At 36.7% G+C, this 12,110-nt stretch overlaps 1 protein-coding gene across 2 annotated transcripts in view; it reads left to right on the top strand.

Moving 5' to 3' along the window:
- PIK3C2G (phosphatidylinositol-4-phosphate 3-kinase catalytic subunit type 2 gamma) overlaps positions 1-12,110 on the top strand; it is a 353,351-nt gene that overhangs the window by 31,925 nt on the left and 309,316 nt on the right. For both annotated transcript variants that reach the window (XM_065887110.1, XM_065887109.1), the window contains exons 5-7: positions 560-662; positions 5,084-5,154; positions 9,497-9,560. In XM_065887110.1, coding sequence (XP_065743182.1) covers positions 560-662; positions 5,084-5,154; positions 9,497-9,560 — 238 coding nt within the window. The remainder of the gene's footprint in view (positions 1-559; positions 663-5,083; positions 5,155-9,496; positions 9,561-12,110) is intronic.

Genomic DNA, 12,110 nt, shown 5'->3' with positions numbered 1-12,110 from the left:
CAGCTTTGCGATGGCTGGGTGAAAGTAACTTTGAATATGTTAAGTATTCTTTATTATGTCTATTCTAAATGTGTCTAGTCATCTTCTAACATAATGCATTTGAAAATACGTGTAATATCTTGTCATTTAAAACAATATGAGGAAGGATCTCCCTGGTGGTCCAGTGGGTAGGACTCCGAGCTCCCAATGCAGGGGCCCGGGGTTTGATCCCTAGTCAGGAAACTAGATCCTGCATGCATGGCACAACTAAGAGTCCACATGCTGCAACTAAGAAGTTACATGCTGCCACTAAAGATCCCGCATGCCACAGCCAAAATACATAAATAAATAAAATATTTTTTTAAATATGAGGAGATATATACATACATACATATATTTGATAGATGACAGATAGATAGTAGATAGATAGGTAGATAGATAGATATAAATAAAACTAGGGATAGATATAAAACTTTTAACCAGACTGTTTCAAAAATAAAAGCAAATGAAGTCAGGGAGGAGAACATATACTTGGGGAAATTATAAGAGGAAGTAACTGTATTTTTTTTTTCTCTTTCAGTGATCACTACTTGGGAAGCCACAGAATATTTCAGAAAAATAGATCTGTTATTCAACTTAATCTACAGAAAAATAGGGAATTTCCAGGAAAGTTATCTCGAAAGGTAAGACTTTCTTAGCTTTGGTTTCAATTAGCAAATGTATTACTTTAAGGACAATATTCCCATCCTTACGGATTGTTGCCATTTTGTGATTAAAATATGTTTAATGAATACATATTTGAGTATATTTACTAAATATTTATCTTTATGTCTGTTAACAATTTGGACTGAAGCAATTACATGAACACACTACTGCAACCTCAGTATGATAAGTCTACTAGTCTCTTGAAAAATCATTTATGAGTAACTTATTAATGTTATCTTATTCATACTATCCATGAATCCACCAGGAAATGAATGGAATAGAAAAAGTAAAGGGGAAACCATGGAAGGAAGAAAAATAACACAACTCTTGTTCTATCTGAAGACTACGGTGGTGTCAACACAGTTTAAATCAGAACAGATTAATATTCATAATATATATAATAAAACTACTTAGAAAGGGATTACTGTGCTTTAATGACAGTTTCATGGTGTTAGATATAAATTTTATTCCCTGTGTGGTGTCTTGAGTTACTTCAAACCCAAATTGCACAGTATGCAGTAAACTTTGATATTTTAGCAGTTTTTACCTGTAGAATCTTCCAATTACCTGCTTTAGGCAAAAATCCCATCACCCTGTCATTTACATCAGATAACAGACTTCCAGTGCATGACTTTTTTTTCCTAGTCTGAGGTGCTTCATCATAAAAAGTGTCAGGTGGTGCATTAGGTTGCAATATATCTATGTGGAACATAACATAATGAGGCCAAAGAGAGTTGTTTAGAAATGTCTTTTGGAACTGGTACCCAGCTCAGCCAGTGTTGACAGCTCCAGGGCCATGCATCTGAACTCTCCACAAAGAAACATTATAAAGTACAACTAATACCCTCAGTATTAATAAATCTAAGAGTCTTCAAATTGTCCTCAGTGTTGATGAAAAAGCTGAAATTATCATGTTTCATTTCAATGGGGGGTGGAAGAGAAAATGTGTAATTCAAATTTCTACTCTTGTTTAGAAGTTGCATATTGTTAAAGAAAAAGGAAACTATCACATTGGTAGTAATTCACAAATCACACATATTTCAGTTTCATGTAAATTAAGGTTTATTCTGAAAGGCATATAACTCCACTACTTTGATGTAATATGTATCCAGCATATATTTTACATCTGAAACTTAAATATTTCTATCATATTTACTCTTTACAACAATTCCATGTGTCAAATATTATTAAAAATAAGGACACTAGGGCTTCCCTAGTAGCGCAGTGGTTGAGAGTCCGCCTGCCGATGCAGGGGACGCGGGTTCGTGCCCCAGTCCGGGAACACCCCACATGCCACGGAGCGGCTGGGCCCGTGAGCCAAGGCCGCTGAGCCTGCCCGTCCGGAGCCTGTGCTCCGCAACGGGAGAGGCCACAACAGTGAGAGGCCCGTGTACAGCAAAAAAAATAAATAAGTAAGGACACTAAATCCCAGCGTGCTCATGACTTTCCTCAGGTCACATTCATGGAGCTGGTAAGTAGAGGACCTTGGATATGAGCCCAGTCAGTGAGTCTTCACATAACTTATGCTACCAATTTATATTACAAAAACACTTATAACTTATGGGCTACACTCAAAAGTTTTAGATGTGGTTTCAGAGCAATTAGTCAAAATTCTACCTTTATGTTTTTTTGGTGTTGTTTTGTTTTCCACAGCTTTATCCACATACCCCAAAGTCTGGGCCATGACAGGTATTCAATGATAGTTAACCACATTAATTATATATTAGGTGCCAGGCACTGTTATTAGGGCTTTACATGTATTAATTCATAACAGCCCTAAAGCAAAAACAATAGGATGTTAGATTATATGATATTTTAGTCTTTTACTGTTAAAAACTCTAAAACTTTATTAATGTTAGTTAAGACACTTAAAATTTCAAAAATTTACTCATGATATTGAAAATATTGAGGAGCATAGACATTGGTGTGTTATGTCAAAATGATGTATATGTTGCAATCTGATGCATCACACTTTTTGTTGTAAACTTTTAATACCCATTGAGTAGATTAGATTATAATTTCAATTGAAAACCTTGTATTTGAAGAAAATAAAAAAAAAATAATAATTGCCTTGTTTTATAAAATATTCTTTCAGGAATAGACATAGTATGCTGATTAATTTAATATAACTGAAAAAGTTTATCAATTTGTGACCCTTCTTCATGGCCTGAATTGCTATATTTAAAATAAATGACCAATGATTTTTTTTCTTTTATATATCTATGGTAAGGGAATGGTGAATGGTCTTCTTATTATTTAAAATAATGTCAAAATTATCTATGATTTTCATAATTTCAGCTGTAAGCTAAACATTTATGAATAATTAAATTTTCTTTCTAGTAAAACAACATAAAATTGGCTTGATAATATTCTTTTTATATAATATTAGGAATATAATGATAGCTATCATTCTATTAAATTGATTGACACCATCAACTTTCAGTAGATATTTCAGAGTATTCTAATTGTAAAAGGCATTGCAAAGCTCAATTCATCTTAGATGGCTTTTCTATTTTAAACTCACTTCTATTACACTGATATATAGTGATTTAATTCATGTTCCATGAGATTATTCATAAAACATGTTGACAGTCTTTAGAAATCGTCCTATATTTCAAAATTTTTAAATTCCTGTCTTGATTAGAAGTGATGTGAATGGCTGAGACTTTTTAAAAATTTTTTCTTCCTTTCTCTCAAGTTTGATCAAAAGTATTGCCAACATTGTAGACATTAATCATAAAATTAAGATTTCTTTCTAGTTCAAGAAAACATTCACAAAACATTTACAGCAATAGATTTCTGTATAAAAAAAAGGAAAAAAATACCTTAATGTTTTTCTTAAGACAAAGGTATGGCCCTCACTTTTGGAGAAAAATAACTTGCACAATATATTCCACGGACAACTGCTCAAACTTTCCTCCAACTCTTTGAGATCCTTTAGATAAAATGTTTTTCTTGTTAAGTCACTGTATGACAATGGACAATTCCCCCTCCCCCAAAAGTATCTCTGGAAGCCAAGTAAAGTGGTTTTTAAATGAATATGATTATGCTATTCAGAAAGATTCAAATAAGTCATATTATTTATATGCTGCTTTGGTTTTAACTTCTGAAATAAGGCAAATGCCAAATACTACACTTCAAATCTTACTACCTCTATTCTGGCTCTGGTTTTCACTCTCTATTGTCCCTTCCCTTTCACTGTCCTCTCCATGCCTAAAGTTTTGCTTTCTCTACTGCAGAAAAATTTGTCTTAACCACTATGATACTTTCAGATTTCATCAGCCATTGACTCTAGAGGTAAATTCCTACTGAGTAAGCCTCATGTTTTCAAGCTCCTTAGCATTTCTACAAAGCATTCTTTTTTCATAGCATGCACTCAAGGTATCATAACAATAACCTTATTCTTCCCATGTTACTTAGTTTCCTTCTTTCTCACAATACAACACAATATAAAAATTAATTTACCTTTGACCTTAAGCCATGTAAAGGTTTTCCTTCTGATGTTTTCTGTCAGAAATTCTAATAGGCAGTTTTAAAAATACATTGTGTGTGTACTGACATACAGGATTACATGCACCCCAGGCATGGAGGGACTCATTCAGCTGTCAAACTTAATGTCACTGTGTGGTGAAAAAGTGCAATTATGATGGAGTATATTTGCATTTTCTGCAGACTTGCATAGGGTTTTCATGGATGCCCATTCCAGAAGAGCTTATCAAGGAGTTATGACGTGAATGTGTGTGTGTGTGTGTGTGTGTGTGTGTGTGTGTATGTGTGTGTGCATGCATACATGTGGACCAGAGGACTCATATTTTAAGATGAGTAGTTCCTGCTCATCTTGGGAGAAAAATACAGTGCCATCTGATAACTCCTGGAATTTACACCTATCAGTAGTTGTCTTTCATTAGCATAATTGAATGTTCATGAGATGGAATGTTCTTTTATGCTGACGTTTTGGTGGCAAGGTATGGAAAATCTGAAAAAAGGAGAAGTCCATTCTGTGTCTGCCGGCCAATCTGGCAAGCTGTCAAGTCTTATACTGCCACGGATTCGTGGCCTAAATATAAAGAAAATGTGCACGTATGTGGGAGAACTGGTGTCTGAAAAACTGCCTTCCTGCTGGGAGAAATTAATGTTTGACCTTGGTGATGGCAGGATGTTTTTCAAATATCCTTGGGGTTTATCCTCAACCAAAGCTCAGCTTTCTGTTTTACTTTTGAAAAGAATGCTTATACAGTTGAGGAGAGTCTTATAAGGTCTTTAAAACAAAGTATTAAAATGATAAATGACAGTTATCAAAAGAGGTGAATAAAATGACAGCAGGAAGTTATGGACCTATTTTTATCTGGTATTTCTTCCTATTCGCTCTATAAATATTAATATATTCTGCTGTCTACAGCATGAAGATGACCACAGTCAGTTTTATCTGAACCAACTTCTAGAAGTTATGCCTATTTGGAAAGTATCCAGGTAAGACATTTTATTCCTGTTCCAAGACTACTTTCTGACTGAGTTCTCAAGTGCCAAATCACAATATTTTTCAGTCGATTGTAATAACTGTCCTTTCCCTAGTACTGTGGAAGCTATTGTACTTTTAATAGGTATCTCCCTTTGGCAAATGCTGTTAATAATTATCTATTCTTCACAGCTATTCAGATACATCTGAAGAGCTGCTAACACCTTCCAGAACAATCTAACATTCATTTAAAAATATCTCTGCTACCGGTTATTACATTTTCAAGGATTTTTTTCCTCATTCATTTTGTAAATTTGATTGTGCACGTGTCACTAAGCTCTTTGTATAACTGAATTCCCATAGTTTGAAAGTCACCATATCCTGCTTTAAGTTCCTTTCTGGAACACCCTGAAAATAATTGGTACATTATAAACAGAGGAGTGTGACTTCAAATTGGAAAACTCAAGTGACAGCAAATGAACATATCCTAATTGAGTCTGATATCTCAACATATGCATGTATTATTTGAAAGAACAAACCTATCAGGAAGCTAATCTGGGAGAAGATATCAGTGCTACAGGCTGCCTTTATCTGGAATTAAAGTTGTTCTGAGTTGAATGAGCAAAAAAGGGAGTGTGGGAGGTATGTCATAAATCTCTAAAGCACAGCCTGATATAAGAATGGGTTTAAATTGTTTTTAGTGACTATGAATAATAGCTATCACTTCCTGGAGTTCTAATACATTTCGTATACATTGTCTCATCTAATTCTCCCCACAACCCCATAACAATACATATTATCTTACTTCAGAATCAAGGAAACTGAAATTCTGGAAGGGTAAATAACTTGCCTGGGGTCGGCTGCTCAGTTTGTTAGTAGTTTGTTAGGATTCAAATCAGGGCTGTCTGCAATTTGCAAAGGCCACATTCTTTCATTAAACTATCATATCTTTCCATTTTTTTTTTCCCTTTTTTGTGTCTTTCTCCCCCCCTCCCCCCCAGTATTCGGCCTTGTACCATAAAATCATAGAATGGGTAAAACTTAAGAGGACTTTTGATATAATTTAATCCAAATTTTTACTGTATTGCTAATTACATGCATCAGATAGGTCCCCATCAAAATGGCATATTAAACAAAGGCTGTATTCCAAAATAAATTTATAAATCAACAACTACCACAACAACAAATGCAGAGAGAGGCATCAAACCTGACAAATTCCTTAAAAATTGGGGAATCCCTGGGAATCAGAGACCTGTTTTGAACTGTTCTGTGGAGGGCCGTGACTTGTAGGTGGCTGCTACCTAGGGCACAGAGAGACAAAAGGAGGCTGTGAGTCCCATAGGATTTATTCGCTCACTTTTCTTTTTTTACTGTATTTTTTTATTGAAGTATAGTTGACAGACATTTCTTCATTCCTTTTCTTCTTTTTGTTGTTCCTCCAATTGGGTAATTTCAAGAAATCTGTCTTTGAGTTTACTGAGTCTTCTGCTTGGTCTAGTCTATCAAATTCTTCAGCTCAGTCATTGTATTCTTTAGCGCAAAGATTTCTGTTTGGTTCTTTCTTATGTTTTCTACCTCTTTGTTGAATTTCTCATTCTGTTCTTGTATTGCTATGCTAAGTGCATTAAATTCTTTTTCTGTGTTCTCTTGTGGTCCTCTGAGCATCTTTAGGACAATCATTTTGAATTTTTTGTCAGACAATTCTTGTATCTCCATTTCTTTGGGGTCAGTTGCTGGAAGTTTACTGTATTCTTTTGGTGGTGTCATATTTCCCTGATTCATTGTGATCTTGTAGCCTTGCAAAGCTGTCTGTATACAGGAAGAAGCAGTCACCTCTTCCAGACTTTATGGGCTGGCTTCAGTACGGAAAGACCTTCACCTACAGGCGGGGACCAACTGGAACGTGCTGTGACCCTGGGCCTAGTGGTGACAGGCACCAAGTGCAGGGTTGTGAGACAACGCCAGGTCGGGGGTGGGGGGGCATGATGTCTCCTCAGCTCAGGTCACTGGGGTCCACAGCATCGACAACCGTGTGGTCCTCGGTAAGCACTGTGGGGGGATCTGCAGTAGCTGCGAGGGCTGCTGCGATCCTCAGTGGTGCCTCCAGGTCCAGCAGCTAGAGACCAGGGCAGGCAGCAGCTGCTGCTGGAGCTGGTGGTGTACATACTCACAGCTCTGGGGGCCAGCTGCAGGCGCCTGTGGAGTGGCAGGGGCTGGCTGCAGACACTCATATAGTTGGGGGATGGGGGGCGGTGCCAGTCTCAAGGGTTAGGACTAACTGTGGGTGCACTGGCAGCTGCAGGGATCCTGGCTGTTGGAGTGCACTTCTGTGGCTGCAGTCTCTCTCCATGGGCGTGTGCACGGCAGTAAAAGCCAGTGACGAGAGTCAGGACAAGGGTGTGCAGGTGCACAGCTTGGGGGCTAGCTGCAGATGAGCCCAGTGCTGCAGACCAGTGACAGGAGAAAGGGCCAAATCTGCCCCAGACACAGCTGTGGGGATCTCGGCTGTCAGTGTGCACTCTCATAGGTGCCAGATCTCACCACAGATGTGTACATGGCAGTGGACGTCAGTGACAGAGGTCAGAATAGTGGCATGCAGGTGCACAGCTGGAGGGGCTGCTGGAAGGGGTCAGTCATGGGGAATAGACTTGCACCTTGCACTTGAGCAAAAACTGAGGCCTGGGCTAGCTGCAAGTGTGGATCTCAGGGTCTGGCAGGGGCAGTGTAGTGGAGGAAAACAAAACCAATGAAATCTACAGGGGGTCTGTGGCAGCTGTGCTGGCTGTTGGTTTCTTCAGTAGTGAAAGTTACTGAGGCTTTCTGCAGAGCAGGCGGCTGGGATCCATGGTAACTCCCACTGCATGGCTGATGCTGGTAGCCACTGCCCTTCCTCCTTGTTCTTGCCACCTTTATCCATCTCAGCTTTGCTGGTCTCTGAGTGAGATGAAAGCAATGCAGGTCCTTCATGCAGTGTCCCACAAGGCTGGGGAAGCTGCTTGCTCACCCCACTCCTCTTTTCCAAGAGAGGGGAACTCGTTCTAGCAGGGGATTTCCCTCTTGGCACTGAGCAGTGTTGGCCTGGAGGATGGGTTGATGCAGGCAAAATGAAGCTATTCTCTCTTCCCTCTTTATGGAATTATTCTCAGGGCTTTATTTTCCCCCACTGTGTTGTTGAAGTTTCTTGGGTGGTTTCCTGAGCTCTCCCCAGAGCTGTTTTTGTCAATGGATAGCTATCCGTTGATCTTTGTGAGGAGAGAGAGGCTGGGATCTCTTATTGCGCCATCTTGGTGACCCCCAGGACTTTGCTTTCTGAAATACAATATGCTACTCTGCCTGCCTTCCTCAGACCACTTTATGATGTGATGAGACCAAGCACTAGAGGGCACGAGCTTTGATTTCAGTGTCCCTCTTCTCTGACTTGACTTCCTCTTAGAAGTTGGGCAAATCACATACCTTCATTGGTTCCTAGGAGTTTTCTATAAAATAGATATAATACCTAATAGAAAGGTGCTGAAGCAGGTGAATTCTTGAGGGTTTTTTCTTTTTAAATTTTAGGATGAGGTTTTATATTAAAATCTTCCAATAGCCAAAATCTTTCACAGTTCCTTTCCTACTCCTCCATGGACTTTTACATATTCTATGCATTTTGTCTAACTAAAGTGGTAACTTAATAAAGACTGAGAAGGCAGCTACTGTAAAATATATTGGTGTGTTTTTAACATTGTGTTTTGTGTTGTATGACTGATTATTCAATTCAATTCAGGAGTTTTCAGGACAAACAGGAAAGGAAAGTTAATAACATTTAGGAAAATAAATTTAAACAGTGAAACCAAAAGAATCTCTGCTCAACTCACGTCTATTCCACCTAAGTATAGATAAAGCTGAAGCATTAAGAGAAGCTTAGAGAAAAAAGCAAAAATATCAGAAAACACAGAGGTTTGGTGTCAAAGACAACACCATCTATGATAAGTATATGTCATTAATTCTAAAAGCAATTCTCTGAAAAGTTTTGCATATTTCTCTATTTGTCATTATCTGCTTATGAATCCCTCTGCAACTTATATTTTAAATTAACAGTAGTTTGATATAATGAACAGTCTTTCAGAGGTTTGGTTGTCATGGATTTCTCTGCAGTTCTAAAGTTTTCAAATATGTTTGTAGTCTATCAAGTTATACCAAGTTTATACAAGTTTATAAGGTATCCATCTGAAATGACATTTAAAAGTATGTCAACAGTAATCCTTTTTAAACCATGTTTTCTATAGAAACATGGACAAAGCAGAACTTGTGATAAATGTGCTAAAGTTAATATGTTTTCCTATCCAACTTTAAACAAAATTCTTTTTTTCTTTCCAGACAATGTCTCTCAACAGTAATCAAAAAATATGACTCCCACCTGAAATACCTATTGAAAACCCAGGTATTAACTTTTGTTACTTCTTTAATTAATTCAATAAGATTTTATTAATTTTCTACTCTTTTTTCTAAAGCTTTGCAAGTTTCTGGAGATACAAAGATGAATAAAGCGGGGGTCTACACTTGAGTGACTTTCATTCTATCATGGCAAAACAGACAAGTAAACAGATGTGTATAATAAAGTGTCATAGGTACTATGAAAGACCTATGTGTATACAGGACACACAAAATAGGGTTATCAATTTTACTTCTTTGATCTGAGTGTTGAAAAGTAACTAAGCCAGCCAGAGAAAGAGCGTGGTAAGGAAAGTGGGAAGTAGGGATAACTTTAAGCATACAACAACATTAACAGAGCAGGTAGCAAACAGCCTGGTGTGATTAGGAAACTGTATGTACTTTGGAATGGCTACAATTAGGGTTCAAGGTGAGAGCCTGGAAAAAGACCAGATGAAAGGGACAAGCAGGAACCAAGTTACTAGGGTCTTAAGGACATTTTATAGACAATTTAATGATTTTCTAATTTATCAGCTGATGACATAGAGCCATTATGCAGGGCAGTAGAATGACAGATGGGTGACTGTAGGACATTTCATTAACCCAAAGAAATGAGGAGGGCATGAACAAAAGCTCTACTATAGGGAAGGACAGGAGGAGACAGATTCATAACAGGTGAAAATCTGTAATTTACATGATTTGGTGAAAAACTGTGAACAATGAAAGAACACAGTGTTTAGAATACCTCCAGATTCCTGGCTGCTGACTGACTGCATGGAGACGTCAATTAACTAAAACAGTGAAGATAGGAGAAGATAGCTTGGCAGGGAACATAATGGAGTCAGTCCAAGACTACTGAGATTTGGCCACCTATTGGGCATCCAAGTTGTAGTCACCATTAAGCAGATCATTTCTTATAGCTTGTTCTTCCAGGAAAGGATCAGTCTTCCACAGATAAAACATTGTATGATTACAGAAAATGAGGTAAGAGAATGTGTTGAAATCAAGACTCCTTTTTCCATTAAAAAAAATAACTCTTGATATATATAAAAGGATACAGATCTTAAGTAACTACTCCTAATATTAAAAAACAGTAAAGGGTTCTGAAAATAATAAATTATATTTCTTGATGTAGATACCAAACTCACACATGAATTCCACATAAATATGTAAAGATATGGTGATGACAAATACACAGCTCATATTCCTTCCCAAATTGTAATCCTCTCACTCTGATTCCATTTTTCTTTCTTGAGCCTGGCCTGAATCTGAAGTTTAAAATGTGGAATGTGAAAAGAATTCACAATTAAATTAAGTCTCATAAAAGTGTCATAATTACTACTTCTTTGTCATAGTCATTCTTTCTAGCATAGAATTTGAAATTTACCAGGTACCCAGGGCACGTTAAGACTTCATTCCTAGATCATTTATATCTCTTGACTAGACACAGATATACTTTTGAGGTTATCATAACTTACTTATGGATGAATTTTAATTAGCTAAATGTCTCATTACTGCTCATGTATCATAGATATCTTTTTACAAACACACAAACACCAATTGTTGAGAATCTGTAACTTCTTAATTTCCAAATATAGAAGTTTGATCATACCACTTACATATGAAGCCTCCAATGTTTTCACTTTGAAAGAAACCAATTGTTCCAAAATGACTGAAAAGTTGGCAAAACATCAAAGAAATACTGTCTTTATATTATCACTGGCAAATAGTTATTATCACCCACATCTGAATTATTTTATAAATGGGCCACAGTGTCTGCAACTTTCTACATGAACTCCCCCCAAAACAATGAACTTTTTAAATGACATTCTTCCTACAAAGCATCAATAGCTAAATATCTAAGAAATGAGGACAGACTATGATATTATCAATTCACAATTTTGTACTTTCTATTTGTTTGACAAGTGCATTAAGTAGCATTTCATCAGCCTTGAAAACAGTACCAATTTGAAGAATAATTTTTATATTTTTCAAACATGGATTATTACATGATTTGAAAAAAAATAACAAGCAGGCTGAATAAATATGCCATGAATATTATTGAATAATATGGATAACTTAAATTTCCAAATATTTTATTTCCTCAGCAATCGCTATTAACATATTTTAGACTTATTTCAGATTGGGCATCCTAACTATTATGCTTGTTAAATGGCTGATTTTGTAAGTAATTTACATAAAGCTTTTTCTTTGGGCATTTTTTTCCTCTATTCTACTCATAATTAAGGAATGTCTTCTGTATTCATGCTATATTCTGAATTCATCTCTAACATTTAGGAGAAATTAAGAATAGAAGAAAGAGAAAGAATTTTCCTCTAAGGTATTACTTAATGCTTACTTAGTACAAATTACTGAACTATTTACTCACTGGAATCAACAGAAATCAAAATCAGAACGATGCTCTGAAATTGCTGATGATCTAGTTGGAAAGACAGAATATTCACATAATGCACATAGAGTGGTATGTACAGGACAAAGCAACATAAAACAAGATCTCAATCTAGATGGAAGAATCAGCTTCTGATTCAAAGTTGCTTTT

The sequence above is a fragment of the Phocoena phocoena genome, chromosome 11 (genome assembly GCF_963924675.1).
Source record: "Phocoena phocoena chromosome 11, mPhoPho1.1, whole genome shotgun sequence".
NCBI lineage: Eukaryota > Metazoa > Chordata > Mammalia > Artiodactyla > Phocoenidae > Phocoena > Phocoena phocoena.
Note: the sequence above shows the minus strand (reverse complement) of the source record. Positions and strands in the feature narration are given on the sequence as shown.